The 14,876-nt window shown below is 40.6% G+C and overlaps 2 protein-coding genes and 1 non-coding gene across 3 annotated transcripts in view; 2 read left to right on the top strand and 1 right to left on the bottom strand.

The window, feature by feature from the left end:
* LOC139695796 (uncharacterized) overlaps positions 1-10,043 on the top strand; it is a 37,929-nt gene extending 27,886 nt beyond the window's left edge. Inside the window, exons 4-8 of the mRNA XM_071594583.1 lie at positions 2,549-2,789; positions 4,167-4,338; positions 5,968-6,120; positions 8,022-8,156; positions 9,585-10,043. Of these exons, the coding sequence (XP_071450684.1) occupies positions 2,549-2,789; positions 4,167-4,338; positions 5,968-6,120; positions 8,022-8,156; positions 9,585-9,794 (911 nt within the window). The 3' untranslated portion in view covers positions 9,795-10,043. The remainder of the gene's footprint in view (positions 1-2,548; positions 2,790-4,166; positions 4,339-5,967; positions 6,121-8,021; positions 8,157-9,584) is intronic.
* A 751-nt stretch (positions 10,044-10,794) lies between these two features.
* On the bottom strand, positions 10,795-10,901 carry LOC139695804 (U6 spliceosomal RNA). Its single transcript, XR_011702396.1, has one exon. It is a non-coding gene; the product is annotated as a U6 spliceosomal RNA (small nuclear RNA).
* Positions 10,902-11,560: 659 nt separating this feature from the next.
* LOC139695787 (tuberin-like) overlaps positions 11,561-14,876 on the top strand; it is a 64,752-nt gene continuing 61,436 nt past the window's right edge. Inside the window, exons 1-4 of the mRNA XM_071594573.1 lie at positions 11,561-11,881; positions 11,955-12,091; positions 12,169-12,359; positions 12,674-12,871. Of these exons, the coding sequence (XP_071450674.1) occupies positions 11,806-11,881; positions 11,955-12,091; positions 12,169-12,359; positions 12,674-12,871 (602 nt within the window). The 5' untranslated portion in view covers positions 11,561-11,805. The remainder of the gene's footprint in view (positions 11,882-11,954; positions 12,092-12,168; positions 12,360-12,673; positions 12,872-14,876) is intronic.

Genomic DNA, 14,876 nt, shown 5'->3' with positions numbered 1-14,876 from the left:
AGAGCGCAGGGATACTGACCGGAGGGCCTGGGTTCGATTCCCGAGGACACCTCTGGGCAATCTCATCTACATCCAAGCTGTTTGATATTTTGGATACCATTTCTTCCCAGGGAAGCCACGGGCGGGAGGAACCGGCCTTCCTATTCCTGGTATAATTTTGAAATAAATGGACATGCTATTTGAGGGGATTGGTAGAATATTAGAGCTTGCAATGGAAGCTTTAAAACAGAGTTATGAAGACCAATATGAGCGTAGCCTCCTGATAGAATGGTGGGCGTAGATAAAAGGTTTATTACATCTGGTCGCTGGGGAGGAATGGTGGCGAAATGTCCAATGGAGGGAGAGGAAAAAGCGTCAGGCGTGCGGGGCGGGGCAGTAAGCATTTGGTGGGAAATCACCAGCAGAAGTGGCACCGACTAGAATCGACAAAGGTGGGTTTTACCGTTTAGGTGGTCATGCCAACCGCCGAAACGCTAATACTACGTTCGTGTCCCTCTTATGTGCGTTCTTAATTTAATCAGAGTCGAATATAAATCATATATCGGCGCCTGCCTTGTAGGTGTCGCGGTTTTCGGTCTCGGCCCGGCAATCGATTATGCCTGGAGGTCATTCAGCCGAAACATGACCTAGGCACTTGTTAAAGTTAAGTTGAAGAGTGAGGCAAAGAAACCATGGTCGCAGCGGGGCTTGAGTGCTTCGGCCAACTCAGAGCCCCCGAGGGCAGCGGCTGGAACATCCCGGTGCTGAGTCTGTTATGCGAAATTCTTTTATCAATGGGGCAATCTTCATTTCGCGCTTCACTCGGCACATCGCAGCAGTTGCGTCACTTCCGGCGGCGTCGAGAGGAAGGCGCCGGGGTATCATGCCCCTCCTCATCGCTCTGCAGAGCATCGAACTTGAAGAAGGCCCGGGGGTGGGAGGGGGGTTAGTGCCTGGATCCCAATTGAGACAAGTGAAGGCTGGGTCCGGGACGCCTTTTGATTTTCCAAAGATCTGCTCTTCCATTTCGAGAATAAAATGTGAATATCACCGATCGACTCGAAGGCAAATCTTTCTAGGTGGAGGAGATTATTATTTTGCAGTGGCTCTGAACCGTTTTCAAGCTGCAGGGTGTTCAAAATATTCATCTTTCCCATCCGCAACTGAAAGAAAAGCGAAGTGGAACGCGTCGAAGTCAATTGTGTATCATAGACCTTATCTGATTTATTGCCGAACATCATTTTATAACATAAAATACCTCGGTAACATGTTAATGAGCGATAGGAAGAGACTTAGTAAAGTTGCTCGAGTTGCCATTAGCGATTACTTTTTTAGAAATGTTGTACTTGTATTCGGCACATTTCGAATAATTTACTCTTACTTGCAATCTACGCTTGGTTTTGGTAAAGTAGGCGTTAGATTTAAGTAATCGTTCATTTTTTTTCAATTTCACCGGAAACATTTAAAATCAGTGATGCCACGATTCTTCCCCGATCTTGGAGATGAATCACTAAGTATGAGACCTGGAGGGTACACAATCAACTCTCTCCAATACCTCATAATACCATAACCTTTGAAATTCTAATACTTTTACCATTGAATCTTTACGCGTAACTTCATTTGCGGGTGGACATGATCTCTGGTACTCCGCATTTAACTGTAGTCATCTCTATTAAAATAGCAACCTCATAAATAAAAATTTTATCAAAACTTTCTCGCGTTGCACTCATCACTTGCACCCGCATTAAGTAATGTATCAAATAAACTGGTTCCTACTTGTAACCATAATTTATTACTTTGAGAAATGTGATTAATTCTTGAACATGATTGAAAAGTCAATGGTTGGCGCTGTAAATGACTCCAGTTCCCTTGTACAATAATGAATAGCTGATGTCCCAATATGCCGAGTCACTCTCCCCTGTTGTGGCGCATCATCGCGGATAACAAAACATGCATTATGGCGTCCGGCTCCATTTGTGCCTACTGATTAGTTTGGAGTTCACATTTCGGAACCAAAGGCCCTCTTCCAGGAACTTCGTGACGTGAACCTCGAACAGGGCCAAGTCTAGCAGCGATTTGAACACTGTAACGGCCTGCAGAAAACAGATGCTGGTCGCGTTCCTTACCCAAGATGCCCTGCCACGAATCTCCCCACTCCAGCCGTGGGAAAAAATAATTCTACTTATTTTGTGGGGCAGACTCGGTGTCAACTTGATGTAGTATAATTGAAAAAAGAATCTAAAAATATTTTTTGGAGAGTCCCAAACTCTCCCAGCTGTTTTGATTAAGATCTCGAGCCTACATATAAATTAATAGAAAGCTAACTTCAAGGCTCGTTGTGTTTCGTATATTCAACACATGGCGTCATATTTAATTACACAAAGGGCGGAAAAATCAACGTCTTTTTGTGAGCATTCTATACATTTATTTTTTACTTTTGTATTTGTTTGATTTCTTCATTTTGACACTGTCTTTTTTAAAAACCGGTAAAAATGTATTCTTGTGTTGAACGTATGGGCAGAGCAAGCTCGTAAAATGATGCTCAAGGGTGTTTTTTCCTTCTCGCCAGGTGCCCTTGAACTGAACGGCAGCGGAAGGGTTCCCGCTAGTCTATACGTCGCCAAGTACAATCGATACGTCGACACGGTGATCGATAGGGTCAAGAAGGTCATCAGGAAGAGCTTCGACCCCGTCAATGTGAGGCTGCATTCCACCACCCGGGTTAAGAATGGCAACAGCAACAGGAACAAGAACAAACCGAAGGTGCCCAAGCAACTCGATGGGTCCTCCAGCAAATCGCACGCACTCGAGTGAGTACGCCTGCCGCCTTATGCTGCGCTTTTGAAGTAGTACGGTGAAGATCCTGCCTTCAGGCATGCTTTAACCGCCCCCCCCCCCCGGAGACTCTGGTCTAATTTCTTGGCGACCAGAAAGAGGATTTGGTTCGGAAAACCATCCGGCGGGGCGACGAAAGTGTGCCCTCGAATAAAACGAAAAGCGGCATCCTCAGGTGGCCGTCATCTTATGTTTTCCTCTTTTTCTTTCCCTTGTTTCACCTTATTATTATGGAAGGCTTTCGTTTCCCACGGATCCTCAGCGTCCCTATGTGCCCCTGCCTCTCGCGGCAGGTTCGCGACACCCAAGTGTGCCAACATTGCGAGTGCGAGCGGAAAATAGAAATTATCACTCGAAAAAATTGTTTTCATCAAAACCATTTCCTTACACTTCATGTTATCATGATTATGAATTCCAATTTGGCGTGGGATCAGAATGTTCCCTTCTTGTCTGAAAGAAAATACGAGATTCCCATAGACGTAGTAATGTTTCATCTGTGACAATGCTATTCGTGTTTGGCGTATTCGGACAACCTTCGAAATGGAAAAACGAAGGGAAAATGTATTCTTCCCATTGGTGAAATCAGCCATTGCTTTAAACTTTGGATGTAGCAATGAACCAAGCGGGATGCACTTAATTAAACTTCGAATTGGCACGCAATCGAAAACATGGCTCTGTGTGCCATAATCACGTCAATGGTTTGGTGCTGGTGTAACATGCTCACATTCTTCCTGAATTACATTTCCTATGTACTGTTGCAATTTTTTTCTGTCGCAATCGTAAGATGTTCCGCAAATTTGAATCTAAAGCATTGTATTTTTTTCCAATTTTGATCTTATATTTTGAAGCCTCTCCACAGCCGAATTACCGAATGTCGCCGATCTTGGTAGTTATTTCGTAAATAAATATTGAAATGTCTTAAATAAGTGACTTAATGTGTATGTAAACTCATGTGTAGGGTATAATTCATGCATGTTATGTCGTAACCATTTTATTTACATCAGAATCATTTCTTAAATACACAATTTGAATGCTTGTCTGCGAGGAGTTATTTTGCAACTGTGACTGGAATACACGTACCCTGGACATGTACATGCATGATCTGCGAATGAATGTACAGGTATATCGCAAGTATAGAATCATGATAATTGTTTCGTTCATAAAATATGGTCATTATAGATAATTAAAGTCACCCAGAAATGAATGCCTTGAATTGTTAGAATAACTTATCTAAGAGAGACGACGGATATAATGCAGCAATTACTGGACGCCCCGTCCACAGACTCTCCTTGACCATGCTTCTCTTTCTACGAGTCATGAGCGCCAATCCTTCTTCCCGTCCATCCACGCAGGAAGCAGCTCCAGGAGGAATCCCTGCTCAAGGCCCATCAGCCATCTTCAGTGAAAAAGTCGGAGGCGCCAGATGCCCAGAGGCGCCAGCCCTCCACAGGAAACAAGGCACAGCCGCGGCCAAGTCGTCCCAAGAACCCCAACAACAACAACAATAATAAAAACAAGAACAAGGTCACTAATTAATTGGTCTATTTTCGGTTCAGAAATTATATATACTATTCGAGTTGGATGCATTATATTGAGAAGACATGACAAGGATTTCTAATCTCCTTTCAACTTTTTCTCTTCTGCATATTTTTTCCCGAGTAAAATCTTTGTGTTATTTGACGATTGCCACTTAAAGAGGAGAAAGTCACTATGTTATCATCATAAGTGAATTCTCCTATTAAAGGGTTTGGGAGTTTTGATGACCAATATTTACTTCAATGCATCTCGAGAGTATCCATTTGTTGGGTTACCTAATTTCCTTCTTCTATCCTTTGTGGCTCAAACCTGCATTAATTTCGTCTCAAACCCCTGTTCCCTTCGTTGCGCCCCCTGAACTTCTCCTCCTTCGTGACATCGCGGCTTGAACGTTGCAATACCTCACAATGTTTCCTCCACCCACTTTCTCTGCCTTCTTCAGATTTCACCCAGCCTATTCACCCATTGGCTCGCCATAGCTGAAACTGTCATTAGTGTCTCTTCGTCCAAATTATGAACTCCATTGTTTGCCATTCTTGCATCTCAAAAGTTCCAAATCTACGAAAACTTCATCGCCTTACCTCAAGGACTAAGTTTCAGGTTCATATAGCACTACATTCCATGTGCACTATCTCTCTTGTCTTGTGCACTATCCGTTTTTTTACTTAGCATGCTTGTAATCAATTCACTTGATTGTAGAAATTCTTCTGTTCTGAATTTTTACCCTGATGTCTCCATTATTATTCTAATTTACCTCTAAAATGCTGCTTAAATATATGAACTCCTGCACCTACTCCAGTTTATTCCCTCTTCTTAAGATCCTCCTATTATTAAAACTGTTCAACTTGATCATCCTACTTCCTGAGAATCTATCTCATTACTTTGATTTTCTTGTGGTTTATCTTCATCTTATGCTTCTTGCATTGCCTATTTTTAAGCACTCATTAATAACTGCAATCTCTTGGATGTATGATTAACTATTGCTTGATCAACTGTGAGTAAGTGGCACTCATGCGGAGTCTTCCCAGATAGACAAGGGAATTACGATGCTCTACAAAATGCAATGATTCCTACATTATGTGCAATTCCTACATTATGTGCATTATGTACATAATTTAGCAATTATTTACTATTTGTCTGAGAGGTCTAATTCAATATTAGGTCTTTGAGCGATATATGGGTCAAAAGTTACTTCTTGCTTTAAGACTAAATTTAAAAAAATGAAACAGCACAATACAATTAAAAATTTTGCAATTGAGTTTTCAAATTGCTAAATGTGACTTGCTTTCCAAATGCTTCAAGCATCCTCAGCAATGCTGAATAAAGTTTCACGTCACTCCCTTTATTTGGTCATATTATTTAATTTATTTTTAAAGATGGTGTCTTGTCACATCTAACACAATAAATATGCTATTGTAACTTTCCTATTCATTTATCAATTTTAATTTGATGCACATGAAATCAATCCAAAGGCTATTTATATCCCTAAATTCTTGCGTAGTCAATTAAGCCCAGATCTCCTGAGAAAGAGGATGTGTTTAAAAAAATGAGGGACATATTAGATTCCCGAGTGACTGTTTCTTTGTGTGATGGGCATTGCTTTCCTTCTGCTAACAGAACAAGGTGAAGCAGCAGCGGGCAAAGGCGACCCTCATGGGACTCTCGTCCATCCGACGGGACGGAGATGTGGCTGTCAACCTCATGTCCACACACACCTCTGTGCGCAGCAACTTCCTCCTGGGGCCGCTCATCCTCAAGGTGGAGAAGGAGGTGAGAGAGGAGGTCACTCCGCAGAGATCCCATCCCAACCCACCCCTTCTCCCTCCCTCCCTCTCTCTCGCCAGACGGAAAAAAAACACACTTTCATCATAGTGTTTTTCCAAATGGTACAAATTCATATTTAATGGATATACACGGTAATAGGCTTGGGATGAGAGTAAATGAATGCAAAATAAAGATTATGCAGTTTTCCAGTAAGGGAAAGGCCTAATTCAATTTCAAAATAGGAGTTCATAAACTTGAGCAGGTGCAACAGTTTACACGCCTTGGAAGTGCTTAGGACCAAAATCATCAAAGTAGTAGGGACATAAGAAGAGGATTCAAGTCAGGAGGAGGGAATTGATGACAGGGAACTTGGGTAAGGATGTTAAGAAAAAGATCGTTAAAGCCATGATATGGAGCGTAGTTATGTGTGGCGCGGAAATATGATCACTGAAGCAGGATGATAGGTATATATTGGAGGCTTTTCAAATGTAGGTGTGGAGAAGGATGGAGAAGGTGAAATGGACCGAAAGGAAAACAAATAAGGAAGGTTTTGGTATGGTGGGCGAGGAGAGGGGTTTCTTGGGAGAAATCCTAAGGAGGCAGGAAAAATGGATGAAGGGTGTATTGATGGTTAGTGTGATGTTGAAGACTGTAATAGAGAGGAGAATGTTAGGCAAACAAGGGAAAGGATGGGGATGTTGGATGGGATGAAGAGAGAAAGGAAGTATGTGGAGATAAGAAGGGGTTTGTGTCTGTTGGGAGAGAAAAGGGAATTGTTGCTGTATCATTTGGTATCTTATGTCCATCCAAAACCTACCTTAATGTTCGATTACCATTGATAATAATAATAATAATATTATCACCCTTGTGTTGTAAAAATAATACCATCCTTGACAAGGGAGAAATAATTGAAGTGATTCCCCATTTAATTCCTCAATTGATAATATGTTAAATAATCAATGGCAGTTGGCATTGGCTAAGATGGATACATTGAATGTTAAGATGATGATGAGGACAGGTAAGCGAGAAAATATTGAGGTAAAATGTAAAAAGAAGGTATGCTCTATGCTACATTTATGTGAAGTGAGATGGAGAGACATCTTGGATTTCTGGATTAGTAGTTTCAGTGCAATTTACTGTGGGAGGAGAGAATGTGGAGTGGCAGCGGCACTGAGTGGGACACTTGGGAGAAGGATAGTGAATCTTGAGGAGGTGAGTGATAGTAGTCTATCGGTAGTGATAAGAGTGGATCCAACCAATCTAGTCATAATCCAGGTGTACATGCCGGCAAGTAGGCCCTGGAAGATAGAAGCGGATAGTGTGTATTATCAATTAGAAGAAATTATTAGGAGTAAGTCAGTAAGGAAACATGAAATACGCATAGACGTGGGAGATCAGACCACAGTTGTAGGTGAAGGGAGGGATTTGAGAGCGAAGGGAGGGATATGAAAGCAGTCAAAATGTATGGTTTAGGGATTAAATATGATTGTGGAGAAAAAGAATACCATTTCTACGTAAGAAGGAGATTGGTAATAACTAACACTTGGCTCCAATATCATTACAGGTATAGGTACACATGGAAACTGCCAGGAGGAACAAGTAGGTCCCATAGATTATATCATGTTTTGACATAGGTTTAGAAACGGTGTCATCAGCTAATGTAGTTTCTCAGCCATGAATGCAGATTGAGACTGCAATTTCATTTTCATGCAATGCAATTTAAAATTAAAAAGGATTGCATTAGTTATTAGAGTGGAAATGTGCTGGTCATGTATATAAAACTGATTTCAAATTTAACTCTATTTTTCACCCCACTGGATTTATGCTCAGAGAATGGCATTAAAATCTGCAGAAAACATATTGGCCAGGTTTTGGAGCTTGTCACATGTTGTGAATTCCTCTTTCAGTTTGGGCGCGGCGAGACCAAGGAACTGAGGAGCGCCTCAGCGGTCACCGAGGAAATGTCCGGCATCATGAGCCTCCGGGTGTCCCTGGATGGGACGGCCACTTTGCACAACATCCGGGTGCTCCAGCCGAAACAGGTGAGTGCATCTTCGTTGCCTGAAGGAGTCCAATTAGACCCAATGGATGTCGGCCTCTTTGCCTGGTGCCACTGCCACACTCCCTTGCAGCGACTTATGGGCTATTGTGTTGATGTGGACTGTTGTGTGCTGGCAGAATTATGTATACTCATGTAATTATTACGCCTCACCCTATCGAGACGGTGGGTGACAGGGGGGTGTGTGTGGTCACCAGCCATTAGCATTGCGGCAGCCGCTAATCATTGGATTTCCATGCAATTTTATAGCTGAGTGTACAGTTTGAATTGTTGCTTTCCGACTGTTGTGGTCGAGGAGCTTCCAATGTGTCGCTCTGTCCAGTGGTGAATTCACCATGACCTCTCCTTAAGTGCTCCCACCATTGTCATGGGAGTTTAAAATTACATTGTCCGGGTAACAAGGCTTGACCTAATATGGGGATCATGGAGCCCCTTCAAAAGAGTTAACAAGGCCTGGTGCTACTACTGATATCATTGGGATTATTCCATTGAATCACCACGGGTAAAGAACGAGGCATGTTTCCGAAGGAAGGGTTTTTTTTTGTTTGTCGCTAGGCCAGTGAAAAATTCTTTTATTTTTGTCCCTATTTGGTTTTGAACTGAACTTTGTTCTTTTTGATACATTAATGCTGGAAAAGAAAACCCTTGTGCATCAGTGCCAATATTCCTAAGGGACATGGACCAATGTCGCTTAGAATCCAATAACCATTGTTTCACCCACGCTGGTAGTATGAGTGCACATGGATACCGCCAGTCGTGGGAACCCCCACAATTATATGCAAACAACCTCTTCAAAAATTTTTTATTAGAGAAATGTTGTCCAAATCGTTGTTCTTGTTCATATCACAACATTTCGAATGAAGTTATGGATGGATTCCATTTAATTCAATAATAAAATAGTGGCTTTCAAAAAAATAATTATGTGATCTTGTTTTTCTTACGAGAGCGCTTTGAATAGTCACCACCTGTGGGATTCAATTGTATTTTGCAAGTTCAGTTATGCTATAAGAACACAATACCTTCGATTTTACGTATCTGTGATTACTCATAAATTATCCAAAGGTTGACAGAGAAGGACATAATTGAATGTACGTATCAATTCCACATCAAGACATTGAAGACGATTACTTGCATCGAGAGGCTATCTGAGAATAGAAATTAACGTGGAATGGCTCTGTGCCTTTCTCCATCAGCATCTTTCTCGAACGGTTTTCATTAAGTCGTAAATAGTTTCCAGAACTCACTAAACTGAATGGACAAAACATGAAAAAGTTGTTTTTAACATTTCCGTACTATTTGACAATGTGCATGATTAACCCATTGTTGAGGCATCTGTGGTGGCACTGCTGCTGTGGAAGAATAACTAATGGTGTGACTCTGTCATTCTCCTTGCTTCACGTTGCTTCTGCAGGTCCGCGTGGAGAGCCCCGATGACCACGACCGGACGAGGGAGTTCGTGTGGCGCAGGTCGAGCCACATTGCTCACCTGGTCTCGCGCAAACTGACGGCCGCCGCCCGGTCACTGCTTGGGTCACAGCGGAGGAATGGCCAGGACAAGGTTATGCCGGGAGCGAACCAGAGCGACATCGAAGCCCTCCCCCTTGCCCCCCAACTCAGATGAACCGGAAGACCTCTCATCTCATTGGGCAGCCGATACGTAGTGCCTGCCCAGTCCGCCATTGAACCAGAAGCCACTGCTGGAACATTGTTTCATTTTGCCATTCCATCGATAGTATTTTTCATTGGATTTAGTGAGCATGCCCATCACAAGGAATAATATTTATTTTTTATTTATAAATATATTTATTTAATGTATGTATTTAACTATTTTTGTACCTTTTCTTAATTTACTAAAATTTTAAAACTGATCGTTCGGAGCAATAAAATATATTTTTTTCCCATTATAAAATACATTTTCCCTACTCCAGGTGTAATGCCTACTTCCGTCAACTGTGCATCTTATTACAGTTGCATTACATGCAATATTTAATCCTACATTGATTGGTACCTGGTAACAGCCTGAGTTACTAGGAGCTCATAATTAACTATTAATCCAAAAACTGTCAAGTGGACTTTTAAATTGCTTAAATAAGGAATAACACCAATGGAGATCACAGACACTCTGGTCCAGGAGTAATACTGGGGCTGGAACCAAGACCCGGACCTCAAATACCTATCTGAGAGCGTTGCCCCGCCGACACAATTAATTGACCCCGTCAGGGGAAGCAGAGTTTAACGTTATTGGGGGCTGTACCCTTAAATCCCAATTAGAGATAAATTATTCTTGATTCATCATACTTTCTATTCTTCATGACATTCAACACCCACCCTGCACTCATACGAGACTGTCATGGTGGGGAACACGCAATCACAGATACCAAACAGAACAAAAGAGGCACTCGCGATGATCCTAAAAGCATTTAAGAAAAGGAATTGTTATTCGTATGGTTTTCAAAGTACTCATATTTTCAGAAATTCTCCACAGCGATATTAAATTGTTTTGATCCCAAAAATAAAATGTGAGGATTTATACAACAGTTGTACATTTTCAATGAAAATTTTTATTAGTCGTGAAAAAACTATATTTTTTCATGAATGTGAATTACCACTTTAAAGTTGAAAAAAATGTGGAACGCTTCACGATTTTGCGTGTCATCCTTGCGCAGGGGCCATGCTAATCTTCTCTGTATCGTTCCAATTTTAGTATATGTACCGCCGAAGCGAGTACGAATATTGATTGCGATTTCCACTTAAATATATACTACTACTATACTGCTTTTGCATAATAGCGAGAGCTAACTATTTTTTCTTTACTTTTGCAAAATAACTCCTTTTTTGAATAATCATTTATAACTGTAATAAGGATATAACTCCTGTTAACACAGCTAGTAGTTTGTTTTATTTTAGTATGATTTTCAAGTTATAAATTCTAGAGTTTAATTAAAGCGCAACTGAGTTGACTGCGGAAAGCCCGCGCTGACCCAAGGATATGCATAATAAAATGAATGTCAGGGAACACAAAAATAGTTTTTATCGGAGGCGAAAGAATTATTAATTTTAAAATCAAGAGATGTATCTCTCAGCGAAAAATATTGTTTTAAAAAGTTGTTTCGTACGTGGCAAATTAGGCCATAAATACATAGGCTCTACTGTATGTCTAAATACTTTTCAAAATGACGTGACAAGATGAAATATTTCTATTTTCATCGCAGATGAGAAGTGATATTTCTCGTATTTCATTGTCTCACAGTTGTACCTCAACAAAACATGATTAAACATGATTGTGTGCAACGAGAACATCACGTACTTCGCTTCTCTCACTGAAATAGTCGACTGAAAACTTTTTCATCGTTGACAGTACAAGCAAGCGGGCAAGCGCAATGCGCAAGTTGTAATTTTAATGGCAGAGGCAGAAGATCACCGACTTTCATCACTGAAAAATGGAAATTAGCTTGAAGATGCACGTAATAGATTCAATCGCGAGACTGAATACAGATGCACTTAAAAATTACGCCATGAGCAGATTGTAATCCATTGTTTTAACCTTTTTTCATAGTTAAGCTTTTCGTTTTATATTCTGGTTACAAAGTGGGGGTTTTTCATTTTATTGAGGTTAATGCGATCCTTAAAACATGTCGAAAACAAATGCGAAAGAAAAGGAAAAACCCTTTCATGAAAAGCTGAAGCAGTTTTTTCGGATAAACAAAGGTAGGAGGCTATTAAGGTAAGTGCCAACATATGTGAAGGAAATGTCTGTACCGATAAAATTTGCACTTTTCAGGGAACTTTAGAGGTCGTGTTGATTGTTCTCTGACCCAAGAAATCGAAAAAGAAATAAGTCCTGACAATCCTAATCACCAGCGCATTAAAGCAATCAAAGAATTGAGTGACCTGGTATTAAACAACCGATTGGAAGATGTATGTGCAATCTGATTTCTTTTGTAAATTCTGCCATCACGGTTGCTTTTCTTTAACCTAATTGAAATTTGTTTTAGAATTCAATTGAAAGACTATGGATTCTTCTTGGAGACCTTCTGCAGAAAAATGTCGCTAAAGAGCATAGGCACATAGCTTTTGCTTTTTTTAGATGTTTAGTCCAGGGACAGTACGAAAAGCTTGGTATGATGAGAGCCCAGTTCTTCCGGATTATAAAAACTCATGACATACCAGAAGATGCCAATCCCCGGTAAACGCCCTATCTGCTCAATATATGAAAACAATGTGTATGTTTTTCATTTAATTGCAATTATTTAATAATCATCATTCTCTCGAATAGCCCTTAACACAGACAGATATACTAGCCTCTAAGTGCGTATATCTAATAGTCAGTTACTGTTTCCTGTCTTGCGATGTTAAATGTTTTCCTGTCAAATAAAGAGTATTAATAGTATCAGTGTAGATTAATTGGAAGTGAAATAAAGGATTAGTCTGTGATTTGTTATGAACATGATTTTGCAACTACGGGAAAAAATAAAGATAATTTCCAAACTTGCCTTCAAGACTTGATCTTCTTCAAAGCCTTACCGAAAATGGGAAAGATATCCAGTATTTTGAGGAGGAAATCGCCCCATTTTTACTGCATTGGATGCCTGCTATTGCTGGAACTCCAAGGACAAATGATTTTCTCCTGGTGCTCGTCAACCTCATAAAATATAACGCAGGATATGTTGATGAAGATATTATTGTTGGCTTGGTTGAGTGAGTATGTCAATGGCAATTATATATAGATTTTCGTAAGTGAGGGTTAATTTCACATAATAGTAATTCCTGTTAATGTTTTATGAATCTGGTGCTGAATAAAGCGAAGTCATAGATCCCAGTTCGCCAGGTGACACATTGCACATGATCAGTGAATGTTATCATTCAAGTTTTTAGTTTTCAAAGGCTTCCTTAAAAATGAATTTTTTGCATTTGCCATTTCAATTTTATACATTCTCTTCCACTTTTTAAAACATTAGTATGCTGTGGGAATAGTTAACATTCCAATACCAAAAGCATCGGAAATGTAATCTATAACCATATCAGTGAAGATCAGCATATTTTCCTGTTGCTGAAGCCATGCAAGAAAATTTGCAAGAACTGGAAATTTCCTTATCCATCCTATGTTGCAGGGCTACTTGTGGCCCTGCTTAAATGAGAGGCATATGTGATAGGTGTGAAAGAGCCCAGTATAAAGTTTTTAAGGCTTAAATATAGAAATCAGGGGGAAAATATATTACTTGAAATATAGAATTTAAAATTCCCTGTTTTGAAAAAAATGCTGTAAAGTTTGTCTGTCACCTTTAATATTCCCTTTGAAATGGTGCTTCCAATGCTGAATGGACTCAAAGCACTGCTACAATTCTAATCCACTCCTAACACATGCACTAAATAGGCACCATTGGACCCCATGTTTTGACTCCATAAACACGCTACCTCCCTTCATTCCCTTCAACAAGTTTTCATTCCTTCCATTCACACCGGACATTCTTTTCTCAATGGCTGTCATCATTATTTCCATTGCCACTCAATATGTCTTGCATCTGCTTTTTCTGCCTCTTCAGATACCTCCAAGCAACTTTTTTTCTTCCAATACCACGCCCAGCACTTCTTTGTTCATTTTCCTCTTAGACCAAAGTATTTTTGCCATTCTTGTCCTCATTGAATTCTCAAAAGCCTCCAGTCTCCTCTTGTTTCCTTGCCTCAAATTCATGTTAGGCAGTCATACAAAACCAAACCCCAAATAATGTTTTCCTAACCTCTTGTTTTCATTTTAAATCAAGATCCTTCTCACCATCTCTCTCCTCTTTGAAAAACTACTTGGACTAATTCATTGCCCTCACTGCTTTGTTCAATATCATTTTAAGCATTTCCTAAATAAGCGAAGTGTTCAACCAGATCTAATTTATGCCCTCCAACTTTGTTTAACGTAGCCTTCCTATTTCTTGAGAACCTCACTATCGTCTTCTTTGTTTGATTGATTCTCATCCCGCACCTAGCACACTGGTTCTGCAATGTGCTCAGCAGTGGTTTCAATCCCTTTGTTGGCTGACTGACTAATGCCCATGATCCACTCTGCCGTGCCACAGCATGATGTGCCGGCATGGAGTGTGCATCTAACCACAGCCACCAGTGATGGGAGCTCGCCACTCCCTATGTCAGCTTCCCTTCAAGCTTCACCTCAAAGACTCTGCTTGGAAGTGCTCATTAAGGAGAGGTTTGCCACATAGCAGTGATCCTAAGTCATCCTGTGCACCCACAGCTTGATCATTCAAAAGTCGGACTTGATCAGTTCCCAACTTACTTTCCTTCCTCACTCCAGCCCTTCCCTTACCTCTATTGCTGTGTCCTTCATGCACCTATGGTTGTGATGAAAATGTGTGCTGATTGGTAACTTGTGTGTCTCACTGCCCTTAGTGACTCTCTATCCAATACCCATGCCTTTGCAACCTGAGGCCTATGCATTCGGGTTACGTACAAGTTGCCTCTGCCTCCTATGTATGTATTCTATTTGCTGCCATATGTACTTCATCTCAATTATACTCTTTTTGAACACCTCAAAATACAGTTAATGAGCAAATATGGCCTGGGTGCACTGTAATGGCATTGCGCATATACCCTTCACAAACATTAACTGAGCTTCCCCTGAGTAATCTTTTGCCCTCTTTGTGTATTCTTTCAAGCTTCCCAGAACCTTATGGCTCATTATTTTTCCTATTGATTC

This window comes from Hetaerina americana, unplaced genomic scaffold (genome assembly GCF_022747635.1).
Source record: "Hetaerina americana unplaced genomic scaffold, ioHetAmer1.1.p SCAF_64, whole genome shotgun sequence".
NCBI lineage: Eukaryota > Metazoa > Arthropoda > Insecta > Odonata > Calopterygidae > Hetaerina > Hetaerina americana.
The sequence above is the reverse complement of the archived record's forward strand: the minus strand, read 5'-3'. Positions and strand labels throughout refer to the sequence as shown.